This window comes from Myotis brandtii, unplaced genomic scaffold (genome assembly GCF_000412655.1).
Source record: "Myotis brandtii unplaced genomic scaffold, ASM41265v1 scaffold1074, whole genome shotgun sequence".
Classification (NCBI taxonomy): Eukaryota; Metazoa; Chordata; class Mammalia; order Chiroptera; family Vespertilionidae; genus Myotis; species Myotis brandtii.
In genome coordinates this window covers 337,419-354,035 of record NW_005353653.1, presented here as the reverse complement: position 1 = coordinate 354,035, position 16,617 = coordinate 337,419, and the positions used below count along the sequence as shown (strand labels likewise).

Below are 16,617 nucleotides of genomic sequence, written 5' to 3'. Positions count from 1 at the left end.
GCCTCTAGTATATATATAAAAGCCTAATATGCTAAGTGTCCGACCCTTTGACTGATAGCTGTGATGCATACTGACCACCAGGGGGCAGATGCTCAATGCACAGGCATGGAAACATGGAACAGACTGATGAATCTCAGAGGGAAGGGAGGAGGGGGGAGTGCAGGAAGAGATTAACCAAAGATCTTATATGCATACTAGAGGCCCAGTACATGGATTCGGGCCAAAACCAGCTCTCTGACATCCCCTGAGAGGTCCTGGATTGCGAGAGGGTGCAGGCCAGGGTGAGGGACTCCACCAGTGCACAAATTTGTGCACCGGGCCCTCTAGTATGGTGAGAAATGGAACTGGGTTTAAAACTCATTCTGTGCCATACTAGATGCTGCAGGCATAAGGAAACCAATCTCATTAGAGTGATGGTGGGAAACTGAAGTGGAATAAGTGGGGTGAGACCAAATTCTGAAAAGCTTTGATAATTTTCATATTTACACAGTAAAAAATCTACAGCTTCATATATTTCTTTAAACTACTTCCTTTGAACATTTATGCATACTTATAGATACAAACAAATGTAACAAAGCATCTCTAAAATGACAAGAGTATAATTTCTTGCATAAATTATTGAAAAGAATACCAGGTTTATTTCCAATGAGTCCAGCTATGTACAATCATCTGAGTGTTAATATATTTTAGAGATACTGTGATTACTTTTTTCCTCCTAAAGAAAAGGTTGAGGCAAAATTCTGAAACCAGGTAATCAGAAGATTAAAATGGAGAAAGGTTGGACTGATCTAGAAATGATAAGTGCTATTCTCAGGGCTATTTTCTAACCAAAGAATGGCATATCCTATGTTACTCAACACTGAACAAGCATTCCAGTAAAAACGCTCCTGAGTTACATTCACGCCCTCATTGTAACCACTCCATTTCGGTAACCGTTCTCCATTGTCTCTGCAGGCCTAGTGTTTCTGAGTGGCAGGTAGCAGGGATTTCATGCACGGGCAGGTGACGACCAGCCCCCCCGCCTCCCCCTCGCCCCCCCAGCATGCACTCCAGCTTACTCTGGCAGCTCCTGCAGGATCGTGTGCACTGTCTCCCAGGAGGCTTTGCTGTTATTGAGGACAAGTTTGCGAACCCCAGAGAAGGACCCAGCACATGTTCTTTCTAAAACTGACAAATTCAGAGGGTTGGAACTCAGGTTTAGAAACTCCAACTGGGGAACATTTGACACAATTTTACTGACCTAGGAAGAAAAAAAATAGCATATCAGGCAATAATCAGAGTTTCTAAATAGCAATCATGTTCAGACAGGCCTAAGTGAGTGGGTCTCCAGGCAAAGGATCATTCACATTGGGGAATTCTATTTGGTGACAGTACCCAGAGTGGCATAAATAATTTCAACAAATCTTGGCAAATAACAATCTCCTTCTATGAAACAGTGTCAGAACAGAAAAGTAATGGTACAAACAAAAATGTTGCCTTTGGCAAGGTTTTTATTCTGTTCTATATGATATTCTATTTGATAAATGGAGAAAAGACAGTTTAGATGACATTTTAGACTACAAGTTATTAAAGAGCTCAGTTTGGGTCCTCTTTGTAATCCTCTTTGAATATCTCCTTTCTTCTTCCATCCTCATTACAACATTAAGGCTAAGTGAAATAAGCCAGCCAGAGAAAGACAAGTATCACATGATCTCACTCAGATGTGGAATCTAATGAACAAAATAAACTGATGAACAAAGTAGATCCAGAGTCACAGAAGCATGGAGCAGACAGACGAATCTTAGTGTGAGGGGGTAGGTGGTGGGGAGAGATTAACCAAAGAATTTGTGTACATATATGCATAACCCATGAACACAGACAATAGTGTAGTGAAGGGCGGGGGTGGGAGGGAGGGCAAGGCCAGGCGGGAGGAGGTCAACAGGGGTAGGGGATATCTGTGATACTTTCAACAATAAAGATATATAAAAATTACTTTATTAAAGACCACAAAGTAACAATTCAGGTGTTCAAAACTGACTACATAGCCACAATCACTTAGAAAACAGGTTCAGCTTGGGTCAGAGAGGTACTAAACTTTAAAATATATTGACTAAAAATATAAAAAAGCACCAAGAACTATATAATAAGAGAGAAAACATGATCATAAATTTAATAATTTAACTAGTAAACTGGTAGACACAAAAATCTTAAAAAGGACCTGGGCATTACTGACCTTAGCTACTGGCTCTGCGTAGCACTAGACTCTACGTAGCTTCTTTCACCACATGCCCCCAACAACTTGCAAGATGACTAATACTACTTCCATTTTAAAAAATTAAGAAAATGAGCCTTAGAGAAGTTAATTATTAACATCTTGTGTTAAGTCAGGTCTCAGAGTCACAAAAGCCAAATCTGAAGTTAAAAATCAGAAAAGCAAATCTCAAGTCAGCCCATGGTTCTTCCCAATATACAGGCACCCGCATCTGCAGTTTTGCTTTCCACAGTTTCAGTTACCCACAGGCAATCATGGTATGAAAGTATTAAATGGAAAATTCCAGAAATAAACAAGTCACAAGTTTTAAATCAGGTGCCACTGCGAGTAGCATGATTACATCTCGCTCTGTCTGCCTCTTCGCCCCCAGGACAGAAATCACCCCTTTGTCCAGGTGCCCACCCTGCATACACCACCTGCCCCACCAACTCATTAGTCACTTAGTCGCCATCTTGGTTATCAGATCAACTGTTGTTCAAGTAATCCTTCTTTCACTTAATAATAAGGCAAGGCACAAGAGCAGGGATGCTGGCAATTTGGATGTGCCAAGGAGAAGCCATAAAATATATGTACAGATAAAACATCATAGTATATATAGGGTTTGGTACTAACCAGTGGTTTCAGGCATTCTTTGGGGGCCTTGGAATTTATATCACATAGATAACTTGGAATTTATATTACATGTACCACAACTAGTAAATTACAAATATAACCAGAAAAAAATGAGAACTAGGCTTAAAGTAATATAAAATGCTAGAAGTTCAGTAAATGTTTAAACATCAGAGCCAGGCAATGTGGTAAATGAAGTTATGAGAAAAGGAGTTAGCAGAATACTGGTAGGTAGCACTGGTTTTGGAGTCAGACCAGGTCCCAACACTTCCTAGTTGTGTCTTAAACTTTCCCAAGTTCAGTTTCCTTATTCGGAACATACAGAAACTAGCACCCATCTGTTTCACAGGATTGCTGGTAGAACTAAATGAGGCATGTGTGCCAAGCACTTCACCCAGTGCATGGCACTCCTTTTAGAAGCTGGTTTCCTTGCCCAGGAGAACGTAAGCTCTAGGAAAGCGGAGACAGCACTTACTTCTTCATTCACGACTGTACTGGGGGCACTTAATGTTTATTGCATTAGTTAATGGCACAAAATCATACAATAAATGTAATTACTACTAATATAAGTTTAGTATGAACCAATATGTCATGTCATATTCATTTTATTTAAATGTCTTATTTAAAATCATTGGTAGAATTTCAAAATAAATATACTGACTCCCAGCATCCACCCTCCACCACTGAATCAGAAGCTGCATGGGTAGGACAAGATTCAGGGTTGCAGAGCTCCACAGGTGAGGGAGCTGTGGTGGGAATAAAAAGCACCTGCCTTCACACCGGCTGCACTGCACTGCACTGCACTGCACAGCTCAGGAGCTGTCACCTCAGCGAGGAGACCACCTCTGAGGGGCTCAGAGGAGCTGGCAGGGGCGGCCCTCACATGCACTCTTTCCCGCTCTCCTCACTAACCCTTCGAAGTGATACCATATTTAGCCCCACTTTCAAATGAAGAAACTGGCTATCTTTTAGAGAAAATACACTAGGCTTCAGTTTAAAAAATAAGGAATTTATACTTGTCTCTACATATCCTCTGCTTGAACAGCATTTGTGTGATATATGGCTGGAATCTGGAGTTTAGTCTGTGGCCACGACACAGCTAAGGAGTCCACACTGGGAGCAATCTTCTATGCATTCTCCCACCTGGACACTAATGCCAGGGAGGACTTTCCTACGTAAGAGGATGATCATCTAGGTCAGTGGTTCTCAACCTTGGCTGCACATTAGAATCACCTGGGAATCTTTTTAAAATCCTGATTTCTGGGCCTCATCCTCTGGAAATTCTGTTTCTTTGTTATGGGGTGGGGCCACAACATTAGTAACAAAGAAACAGAATTTCCGGAGGATGAGGCCCAGAAATCAGGATTTTAAAAAGATTCCCAGGTGATTCTAATGTACAGCCAAGGTTGAGAACCACTGATCTATGTGTATCTCTTTTAAGGGCAAAAAAGGATGAAAAATAATTCTGCTACAATTACAGCATGAAGGCTAACTGCTAATTATAGCAGTCTCAGTTAAATAAAAGAAAACATAAACCCTTTATTAACCAGCACCCGTCATATTCTATTTTTGTAATAAAAAGGAAAATACTCAAGCCCTAGCTGGTTTGGCTCAGTGGATAGAGCATCAGCCTGCGGACTGAAGGGTCCGTTCAATTCCGATGAAGGGCACATGCCTGGGTTGTAAGTTGGATCCCCAGTAGGGGACGTACAGGAGGGAGCCAATCAAAGATTCTCTATCATCATTGATGTTTCTATCTCTTTTTCCCTCTCCCTTTCTCTCTGAAATCAATAAACATATATATTTTTTTAAAAAGGAAAATACTCAAAATTTGATAATTTAAGGATTTTTGAAGCAATTTCTGGGAGAATTCCCAAAGCAAACAGATACTGATGTAATCTTTTCCGAGTCTGCATCTACCCTACTGTCCAATGAGAATAAAGATTAGAATAATGACTTACTAGCCCTGGAATATCCCAGAAAGATAATGTTAGACTATAGTCTAATAATTAAAGCAGAAAAAAATACATGTTAAAAATAAATATTTTATTTACAAAGCTGAAATTAGAAAGTATTTTAGGGTAACCATAAATTAATAGTAAGATTCTGAAAAATATAACACCTTACACAGACAGGTAAACTTACTTATGGCAGAAAAATGTCCTAATAGCAAAGATGGACAAGCATTCAATCAGTTTCTAGGGCAGTCCATTGACTTCTCTTTTTTAAATTCTAAAAACCAACCAACCAACAAACAGAAACCGCTTCCAGTTGGAGTGAGCTGAGCAGACTCATGTGTAGAAACATGGAGCTGAACTCATATCTCCTTTAAGTCACCACAATTCTATAATTTAAGAGGGGCCCTCTACTCTGGCCTCTAAAAAGAAAGAAATTACAGTTTTAGAAAAAATGGGACATTATAAGACATCAATCTGTAACTTCTACCCAAGCTATTCTCTAACTCCCCTGAGTAGCTAATACTTCCTTCCTCTCAACTCTTTTATAAAATGGTTTTGATAAGAAAGGGAAGAAACAGAAGACACCTTGGGAAAGGTCAGAGTAAAATCTAGTTAGACAAAAATTCAAGTCAAAAGCTAAAAAATGCATCTTGTTTTAACACAAAGATGCCCGACTTTTGAAGGTTACTGACAAATCTTTGCTTCCCCCAAAGTATTACACTTCTCAGTCACATTGATCTTAGTCTGGATATATAGCAGCCAGTAGTTTAAACTATATAAGAAGTTACTCATAGCATTAGTGATCATTCAAAACACGAAAAGAGCAAATGATATTACAGTATTTTGTTCCACTTTGCTATTTCAAATACTGCCTGAATAAACTTAGTTAATGGACAGAAACAAACGATCTTTTTGGCAATCAGGTATATGGGCTGCAATGGGGTTGAAATGTAATGTCTTAAAACTGTGACCTATACTTTTGTAGCCTAGCAGAGTTTAATCAATCCTCCAAATCAATATTCTTTTGCTGTCAGTATTTCTCCCATCTCTCTGTGTTCTGATTTATGGTCTAGAAGACTGAGATCAATTATGTTTAAGGTTAAAGACAAATATAAAGCAAAATGAAAACAAAAATTAACTGGAAAATAGACACCAGAAGGGTAGTAGCAGCAAATATTTACTTGCATACCTATAGGATATACAAACTCAACAGAGTACAGATAAACACACGACCCTCTGGCCATACACATCATTGCGGTGTGAAAGTAGTGCAGCTCTCTGTCTAGGTAGAAAAAAGGCTGAAGTACTTAGTGCAAATTGTGTTCTGACCCACGCGGACATAAATTGCTCTCCTGAGGTAGCAATGTCATCACTCTCAACTGTTCCCACCAGGTAGCAGAAGCACAGGTCAGGCACGAAGCACACACCTTAGTAAACTCTAGCCTCCCAAGGAACCACATTTAGGAGAAGCAGCCTTCGGACACAGGAGCGGAAATGATTCAGAGGGAGATTTGGTCTGACTTGTCACCCACGCAGGTCAAAAAAGGCCCTGCGGTCAGCAGGAGGACACTGTGGGCATCGTGGAGGAGGGTACCAAGGAGTTCCTTTTGCATGTGTGCCGTGTGGACAGAGCATGCATGTCAATTAAGCACCTCAAAGGACAAAAGAGGCACAGACTGTAATCGGTTAAACAGTGAACCACACTGTTTAGATCAATGTATCAATCAATAAATACATGTACAAATAGGGATTAAGTCCGCGTATATTAGCAAGTCACTTAGAAATCAAGTGACGTGCCTCTCAAAGAATTCAGGTGAACATCTCAATAGAAACAGGAAATATAACTGGGAGCACAGTCACCGGATTAAAAAGACTATGAAATAAATAAGAAAATAAACGAAAAGTGGAAGAAAACTGAACAATACAAAGCTGTCTTAGAATTTGTATAGCGTTTAGCATCTATAAAATGCTTCAGTGATGAATTTCATCAGCAGCCCTGTCTTTAAAATGAGCAAACTGAAGCATTAAAAATGAAGGAACTTTTCTTAAGTTCACAAGAAAAGTTGGAGCAGTGGTCTTCATTAATCCTTAAGAGACAATCATTTCCTCATTAACGAAGTCAACAAACATTTGAGTGCCTAGTAGACTGGATGCTGATGATAAAAAAGACAAAAACCTCCACTTGGCAGACGGTCATCTAGCAGGAAAATGCCAAGGGAGCCCATGGTTGCAGGACGTTGTGAGAAACCCTTTCAGGGCAGCAGGACCCAGGCACAGGGGTCAGCGGCTGCCTGGGGGAAGCTCCTCAGAGGGGTGGCAATCGGGCCCATCTTGCTGAGACATAGGAAGAGGGCAGTAGATTGAGAAGGAACTGAAAGCAAGGAAGCTTTTCATGTAAGAGCTTCTCACGAGCTGTAAGAAGAAGCATGTGGTTAAAGATGAAGATGAAGCTCTAGAAATAGCACAGGGCCACCTGAGGGAGGGCCACACTCAGAGAGCTCAGACTTCCGTTTCCGGGCAGGACCTCCAACAGGAGAGGGGCACCGCCCTACTTCACTTACTCACATGGAAGACAGGTTGCAGTGGTTCTCAACCTTGGCTGCACATTAGAATCACCTGGGAATCTTTTTAAAATCCTGATTTCTGGGCCTCATCCTCCGGAAATTCTGTTTCTTTGTTACTAATGTTGTGGCCCCACCCCATAACAAAGAAACAGAATTTCCGGAGGATGAGGCCCAGAAATCAGGATTTTAAAAAGATTCCCAGGTGATTCTAATGTGCAGCCAAGGTTGAGAACCACTGGGTTAGAGGAAGCAGAACAAAACTGAGGCAGGAAAACCCATTAGCAAGCTTTTCCAAGCAAGAAATAAGAGCCCAATTAAGAACAAATAAAGCAGGAAAAACTATTTTTCCCTTATTCTAAAGGGTAGCTTCTACTAGGTAATGTTATAATCAGAAAGGCAATGATATCCTATGTAATAAAGAGCTAATATGCTAATTAGACCAGACAGAGGAACAACCTTCTGGAAAGACCAGTGGGCGGGGCTGTGGGGCCGCAGGGCAGCAAGGGCTGCAAGGGCCGAGCCCCTTGCACGAATTTCGTGCATCAGGCCTCTAGTGTATAGTAAGAGAGAGTGCTATAATACTTTTATTTGTGTAGTTGGTTTAGAGTTACTCTGAGATCAAAAGACATCTGTTATGTCAAACCACCAAAGACACTTAATAAAGTAAGAAAAAGTTCTAAAATATTTGGAATAAATTTCAGTAACAAGAATATTACTTCCAACCCTAAATAACTTTTATGTCAATTTATAGTAATAAATGTTAAAGTAGTAGTAGAGAATACATATAGGATGTGTAAACCAGTGAGAGAGTAGAAAATTTAATGCATTGCTAGCAGTCTAAACTTCTCTCAACTTATTAACCTTTGGATGCCTGGAATAAAGTTCCTCAGTGCACATTAGTAAAAACTAATAATCATAATCAAGTTAATTGAAAAATTACCATAAGAACAGCTGAAACAGCCAGTTATGTATCTTGAGACATACAGACAACAAGAATCTCCAGTGAGAACGAGTTCAGCAGAATACTTGATGCCATAAGCATTACAATGATCACTGCTGCATTTCCCAAAGGCAGCGACAGGAGAGCTTTACCTCATGCCAGTCTTCGAGTTTGTTGTCAGAAAGATCCAGCTCTGACACATGAGCACAAAAGGCAGCGATTTCGGTTTCCTCCCCTGCACAGGTGATCCCACAGCTGTTCAGCACCAGGACGCTCGGGAGGTTGAGGCGATCTGGATCACGGGAGACAGAACACTTGCTACGTCAGCCTCGTTCTTGTCTGCACACACACAGCCCCCAGGAATCAAAATCAAAAGGCTACGATGGGATCCAAGGGTTCTGAATTCTAAGTGGAGACACCAAATATGAAGTAGGCAATGGTTTGTTTCAAAACGAACCAGGAGGAGATGAAAGTCCCGGAGGCTTCACCTCCCGAGGCCTGTTATCCATCACACAGGCCATCATCTCGTCACCTGAAGACCAGGTTCCCGTGACTCATGTCTGACTACCAGTGTCTTCTTATTGGCCTTAGTTCTTTCCATTTTAAAATGGAAAAAAGTTCAAAAGTATCTGGTATATAGTTTCACCTTTTGCTGCCTTTTAAAATAACCTCAAACCATTGAAGATAGTCTCTGCTAACCTACTTCTGTTCATCTACATGTATCAATAAAATCACTTACTATCCTATATAATAAAACATAATATGCAAATCGACCGAACGGCTGAACAGCAGAATGACCATCCGGACGACTATCCGGGACCACGCTAAGACACCCACTGGTGCCAGGCCAGCCAAGGCGGGTGCGATGTGATTGGTCAGGGGCCCAGCCATTGCCTCCTGATCGCCCCGCAGAGGGAGGTCCAGGCCTTCGGCTGGTGGGGCAATCAATTGGGGGGCTCCATGATCACCCCAAAGAGGGAGGCCCAGGCCACCGACCAGCGGGCTGTGGAGGGCAGGCAGGGCCTCCCTCTGTGAGGGAAGCCCAGGTCCCAGGTGCCTGCCAGCAGCCAGAGGGAAGCTCGGGTTCCAGGTGCCAGAGGGAAGCCAGTGCTGGCAGCCAGGGGAAGGAAGGCCTACTCTTGCACGATTTTCCTGCATCGGGCCTCCAGTCTCTAATAAAAAGGATAAACGTGAGAATTCAATCACTCTTTCCCTATGTGGTATAAAACAAGGACTCACAAAGGTAATATTTAGTAATGGAGGCCTCACATTGCATGATTTTTCAACTTAGTACTTATCAGTATCAAGTTTTTCAGAAAGAGAATGGAGCCTGAAAAAAAATGACCAAGTAAGAAGTCCACTTCCTTCTGTCATTCCAGTTGATATGGAGTGATAAGATCGTTGCAATGAGAAATAATAAACGCTCAGGAACCTTTGGATATAGGAACCAAAACACTGTTCAATAATAATCTTAAATAATTACAAAGAACTAATCTTATGAACTGTTCATTACAACATTAAGCTAAAACAGCATGCACACTTCTAGTTGTAGATCTTTGCTCACATCATAATCCCTCTTCTAGAATGTCTTTATCTCCTCTCTAACAAAATTCTACATTCTTGAGGGGTTAGTTCAAGTCTCACAGCTTTGAACTCTTTTCTGATATTAACTCTCTTTCAAACTTCTTCCCCAATCACTGTGTCATTCATTGGGCTCAACATAAACTACCTCATATTATAGTTTCGTAAATGTGAGTGTCTTGTAATCCAATTAGGCTGTTCGGCTGTTGAGGACAAAGTAGTTTTGCAGTCTCTTGCACCCCCCAAGTTCGTGAAAGAATATGTATTTGAAATGATATCACTCAAATATTGTTCTTGCCCCATGAGTCCAACTAAATGACTTTTGACCAATCAGGAGCAAAACAAGTCCTTTCATTTTTTTCAAAAAATGAAATCATAGCAAGGGAGAAAGACTGACTCATAATTCAAAATAAAGAAATTTGCAAAAAGGCAATATTCTGATTTAATGTCCTAAGTAAGTCCAGCAAATAAATGTTTTAGATCCTATCTTTCTTACCTTTCATAGGAGAGCCCTGAGGTGTAACTGGGACATGGACTCCCATCCCTGGACCACGGCGGTAAGGAAAGTTTTCAGGACTATATTTTTCACATAATACTTGCATAAAACTCCTTCCACTAGGTTGATCCATCTTCCTTTCCTAAAATTCTACAAGAAACCAAGAAGTCATCAAGATTATTTATCTTTCTAATATAAGAACTATTTATTAAGAACTAATTATTTATAAGGCACTAGGCTAGGCATTGCAGATATCTAAGACACGGTCACTGCTCCCAAGAATTCATACTGTGGTGAGACCTTATGACTTAGGAAGACCACATGTAGACGAGACAGCAAAACAGTTCAGCACATGAGCCTCACAATGCAGATGAAAAGTTCTACATGATTTCGAGGAAGAGGCCATCATTTTCAACCCAGGGGAACAAGAAAGCTTTTGGCTGATGCATAGGGTTCATGTGGTAAGTGATAAGAAAAAGGACTAAACAGAAAGTTAAAGACTAAATATCAGACTAAAGAGTGTGAACGAATCCTCTGATATTTTTCTCCTCTTCTTCCATAGTAAACTAACGTTTAACTGTGTACATAGCTACTTGTATTTAGGAATGAGAATATGATTAAGTTCTAGTTGATGAGATAGAAACAAATTATTCTATGACCACTTCTAGAAATCATCCTTAAAAGAGCCAGAGCCGGGCCGGTGTGGCTCAGTGGTTGAGAGTTGTCCTATGAACCAGGAGGTCACAATTTGATTCCAGGTCAGGGTTGCAGGCTCGATCCCCAGTAGGGGGCATGCAGGAGGCAGCCGATCAATAATTCTCTCTCATCATTGATGTTTTTCTCTCTCCCCCTTTCCCTTCCTCAAAAACAGAGCCAGAGTATGCTTTTTGCCCAAGTTATTTTTGCTTCTGTTGCCTTTGCCCAAGATATAGCCCCCCAAAATCGTGCTAAGGTCAATATCAAAGAGTTTGCTGACTAAATTTTCTTCTAGGAGTTTAATAGTTTCAGGTTTTACATTTAAGTCTCTAATTGATTTTTAGTTTATTTTTGTTTATGGTGTAAGAAGTGATCTAGTCCCATTGTTTTGCATTTATCTGCCCAGTTTTCCCAACACCATTTATTGAATAGACTGTCTTTACAACAATATATATTCTTGCCTCCTTTGTTGTAGATTGACCATTTAGGTGTGGGTTTATTTCTGGGCTCTCTATTCTGTTCCTTGATCTATGTGTCTGTTCTTGTGCCAGTACAAACACTTGTCCACTTACTGAACCAAAGTTGTATCTGTACAATTTACCAGTTGAGACTATGGAGTACATTTCATAATATCACAAGTCCCCTTGAGACTATAGGGCTGCCCTCTGTCAGGATCCTCATTGTGAGCTTAAGGATACAGTCTGTTTTCGTTCTATCCACGTTGTGATAAGTGCCTGCAGTGTCCTCTATCCCAGCCCTGATTGTGTCAAAACATGCATTCATCTAGGCCTTCAGGAATATTCAAGTTGAAAAGTTCTTTTTTTCATTGTAAATTTATCACCACAAGCAATGGACAATATGGAGCAGGGGCTATGTCATTAGCTGCAGCACCATAGCTCTTATCAAAGACCTGTCTCAAGCAAATGCCAAGAAAAACTTTAGAAATGTTTAACAACAAGTCAAAGAAGTTACACTGCTATCTTCCATGCAATTGGCAGTTCAAAAAGATTAAAGAGTGTGTGGGGAGGGTGCTGAACTGTCAGTGTCAGCATAATAGTCACCTGAGATTAAATAGCATCTTTTAACTGGAAGCTTCAGGACCACTTAAATTCAAATCTATGCAATTCAGGAGCAATAATCTTATACACGATTTAAATGGAGACAAACTGAGGAATGGTAATATTAAACACATATTCAAGTCAAAGTAAGTCCTCATCAGCAAGTAATCCGGGAACATAGAAAGGTGGTTCCTCATGGCCCCAGGCTGAACAACTCTTCCAGACAGTCTGGGGTTTTCCTTCATTTCCCCCCTAAAGACTTAAAAGCAGTGCCAGGTGCCTTCACTGACCATTTTCCAGGAGACTCTATTGAAAAAGCTTTCCAGGAATGTAGATAGTGTACACATTAATACACGAGCTTTGAATTAGAAAGTTAAGACTGCAAAATGAATCAGTAAACATAAATCTACTCAAAATCTGTTGAGGCAGTTTGAGGAGGAACATTAGTGGAAAACAAGCAGAATGAAAACTGAGGAATACAGGATGGTAAAAAGATCTTTAAGTGAAGCCTTTGAAAAAGTTTTTTTGGGGGTGGGAGGGTAATCTATGTCTTTCTGAGGGAAAAAACAGGTGTCAAATTACACCTGACTAGCACTACAGCTGGCATGGTGCTGACACATTCGTAAAAGTGTTCTAAATTGGTGCTCAGTCAGGCAGCCGGGAGTCTTGGGTGATGTCGCTTGGTTCCATTATCAAGTTGTAGAGTGCATCTGTGAAAATGTCAGCTCCTTTGTGCCTCCAATCCTGACTACACTATGCTCTTGTAAAGGACTAAGAGCATGTTGGTGGGTAAGTTGCTCAGGGTACTTTTGCCAAATCCTATATAACAAAAGCCTAATATGCTAACTGTACGACCGTTTGTTTGACTGTTCGACCAGTCGCTATGACATGCACTGACCACCAGGAGGCAGACGCTCCAACCGGTAGGGTAGGTTAGCTTGCTGCTGGGGTCCAGCCAATCGGGACTGGGCGAGACAGGCTGGACACGCCCTGGAGCCCTCCTGCGATCACTCCCCGGCCCCGATCGTGCACCAGTGAGGTCCCTCTGCCTGGCCTGCACCCTCTTGCAATCCGGGATCCCTTGGGGAATGTTGGACTGCCAGTTTCAGCCTGATCCCCACAGGCCAGGCCGAGGGACCCCACTGGTGCACAAATCCATGCACTGGGCCTCTAGTAGATTAACATCACAACAGAACACCTAGTCACCTAAGTACCCTCGAATGCTATCAAACAATTTGCACTTTATGTCCCCAAAGGACTAGGTCAAAATTAGTATGAAACTCAATGCAACTGAAAATAGTAAATAGGCCATGTCCAGCATGAAGCAAAAGCTCCATTGTGCAGTGTGTGGAGGGTGGACAGAATACCCTCAGGCCTGCAGTCACTTCCTTCACTAGACAAGTTAAATGTGTTAATCAATGTTAGCCAAATATTTCATCCAAATTACCCAACTGTCTCCAGGAGGCAGAGGTGACACAGTCATAAATAAGCCTAAGGGGCTCTGGGAGGTCAGGCCTTCCTGCCACCTCTTCCTGGGGACTAACCAGGAGGAGTGGAGCTTCCTGCAGCAGGATCCAGGCTACTGGGACAGGAAACAGTTCTAAAAAATAAACTGCAGTAATTCAAATTATGCATTAGTTTAGGGAGAAGGCTACATCTCCAGGAAGAGTTTTCATAGCATAAACATAGTGGAGAAGAGGGAAACATTCTCAAGTAGTTTAAAACTATTGACAGTCACTTGACATGAAGCCACTTATACACAACTAACCCATCTCATCTATTCATCAGAGAAGGGCAGAACACACTACACTCTAAAAACCACCTGCCCGTATTTTGTTTCCAATTATTTGAAAACAAAACTTAGGTTAAACATTTTGGATGAAGATTCTACAATTTCACCTTTAGGCTCCTTTGGTCAGGTGACATTTCATTCTGGTCATTTTTCTCCACTTAAATGTCTATTTCTTTTATAAGACAGTCTAAGAATAAAAATCTCTTTACCACTTGTTTAATAAAAATGGAGAGCAAATAAAATTTGTTAATTTTGCTATCTCTCTTGGGCACCTTATCAATTATTTTCCTATTCATCTACATATATAAAAGCCTAAGTGACTGGCTGACAATTCAACTGGCCGACTGGTAGCTATGACGCGCACTAAAAACCAGGGGGCAAACGCTCAATGCAGGAGTGGAAACCACAGGCATGGAAACATGGAACAGACTGATGAATCTGTGGGAGGAGGGTGCAACTGAAGATCCCTACTATACTCAAGAGATTAACCAAAGATCTCATATGCATACTAGGGTCCCTCAGCCTGGCCTGCACCCTTTCGCAATCCAGGACCTCTCAGGGGATGTTGGAGAGCCGGTTTTGGCCCCATCCCCGCAGGCCAGGCCGACGGACTCCACTGGTGCACGAATCAGTGCACTGGGCCTCTAGTAGATTAACACATTTATAAACACAAATGTCCTCACAGAGCTTAAAGTCTTACTTAGTTCTGTTCAACAAACAGGAAACAGACTGTGCATTTGTGCCAAACACTTTGTATCTCTGCCAAACACTGTGTGGAGCACTAAAGAAGTGTGTGAGGAAAGCCCAAACTCTGCCCTTAGGACAGCCACAACCTACACGGAATGACACGGTCATCACACATGCCTGAAATAGGCCACAGAACAAGGAAGGAGGAGGTGAAAACTGAGGCACTTGAAGGATGATGAAGATCAGGTTAACGGTGGAGAGAATTTAGGCACAGGAAATAATGCAATGTGACCAGGCACAGAGACATCAAGCACTAGCCAGGGAGCTGTAATGCTAAACCATGAAATACGTTTTGGGGGAGCAGGACATGTGACTGCAGGGTGGATGGGAGACTCAGCTTATTTTTCAGATTCAACTTTATCCTAGAGAAATAAGAGTAAGAAAAATTTTGATAGGTCACCATGAATAGTGCAAGCATGGGGGTTACCAAACGTTATGCAGAATATCAAGAGGTTAAAAATGGTGAGAATTTTAAAGCCCCTGGGCAATTAGTTTATTCATCTTGGGGAAGCATTTTCTGGACAGACAAGTGGGTACACATTGGAAGACCGTGAGTGTAGACCAGGCCTTTGAGAAGCTTCAATGAAAGCAGAAGAGATGGGACAGTGGATGAAGAAAAATCAAATGTTCTGGAGAGTTTTTATAGCTTGTTCTTTTTTTAAAAGGATAAGAGAGATATTTATAGGCTGAGTTCTTTGGGGGGAGGGTGCAGGAGGTCAATAATAACAAAATAAGTCTGTGGGGGGAATCTCTCAGAGACCATCGAAGAATCTTTTAAGGTTATTAGCTTTCTCGAATTTTCTAAGTATTTTTTTTTTATTATTTTTAAGCCCATTTAACTTTTGTTTTGTGGATTTTTAACCTCATACGGGAAAGCTCCCATTTATGAAAGATCCCTACTATACTCAAACCCTGCTAGTGTCTTGGACATTTTAGGTTAGCTAGGACTTTTGTTTATTTCTTTTCCAAATCGTTCTGATCTTCAGCATTAAGTATATCCCAATAAAGCATAACTACTCTATATATATATTTCCCTCCATGAAAGATTAAATAAATGAATTACTAAAGGACTATTAATAAGCTTTTTTCTAGCTCAGGTTGGGTTGTTCAGTTGGTTGGAGTGTTGCCCCATTTTCAAAAAAAGGTCGTGGTTTGATTCCCAGTAAGGGCACATACCTGGTCAGGCTGTGTACAGGAGGCAACCAATCAATGTTTCTCTCTCACATCAATGTTTCTCTCTCTCTCTCCCTTCCCCCTTCCTCTCTCTCTAAAGAAAAACCAATAGAACATATCCTTGGGTGAAAATTTTTTTAAAAAGCTTTTTCCTAAATAATTGCTTTAAAAATACAAGTGATACACATTCTGAAATTTTTAAATGTTCAATTGCTTTAAAAATACCAGTGATTTACATTCTGAATTTTTCAAATGTTCAATGGGAAAAAAACACCTATAACAGCATATCGTTTTTGTGTAGATGTACTTTCCCTTTTTATTAGCTAAGTGAAGCATGGAAGTAAGTGTTACCCAAACCTGTCCTTATCAGAAGCATGTCTAGAGCCACAGCCGCACCTGGAAGCTTTGGTCAACAGATTCGGCAAGTAGATTAAACCCGAGGATGCCCCTTAAGGTGCATATGTTTCCAGACAACTTCTCATGCTGTGTAGATACATAGTTTTTACACAAAGATTAAATTACTTTACATATATAGTTTTGTAAACTGCCTTTTCGCTAAATAGCTCATGAAAAATTTTGTCAATAAACATATATCTACATTATCATTTTTAAGGTTTGTAGGGTATTCCATTAAGAACTTTTTACAGCTGAAGTCATAAAAACACTTCAGGGACATTGTCCAAGTCAATATAATGAGGCTAGACCAGCCGTGGGCAAACTACGGCCCGCGGGCCGGATCCGGCCCGTTTGAA

The 16,617-nt window shown here is 41.0% G+C and overlaps 1 protein-coding gene across 3 annotated transcripts in view; it reads right to left on the bottom strand.

The window, feature by feature from the left end:
• The window catches only part of TBCEL (tubulin folding cofactor E-like), a 75,368-nt gene that overhangs the window by 48,176 nt on the left and 10,575 nt on the right, over window positions 1-16,617 (bottom strand). For all 3 annotated transcript variants that reach the window (XM_014541842.1, XM_014541835.1, XM_005857106.2), the window contains 3 exons: window positions 10,400-10,549; window positions 8,475-8,614; window positions 1,059-1,240 (listed from right to left, as the gene is read on the bottom strand). In XM_014541842.1, coding sequence (XP_014397328.1) covers window positions 1,059-1,240; window positions 8,475-8,614; window positions 10,400-10,532 — 455 coding nt within the window. In that variant the 5' untranslated portion in view covers window positions 10,533-10,549. The remainder of the gene's footprint in view (window positions 1-1,058; window positions 1,241-8,474; window positions 8,615-10,399; window positions 10,550-16,617) is intronic.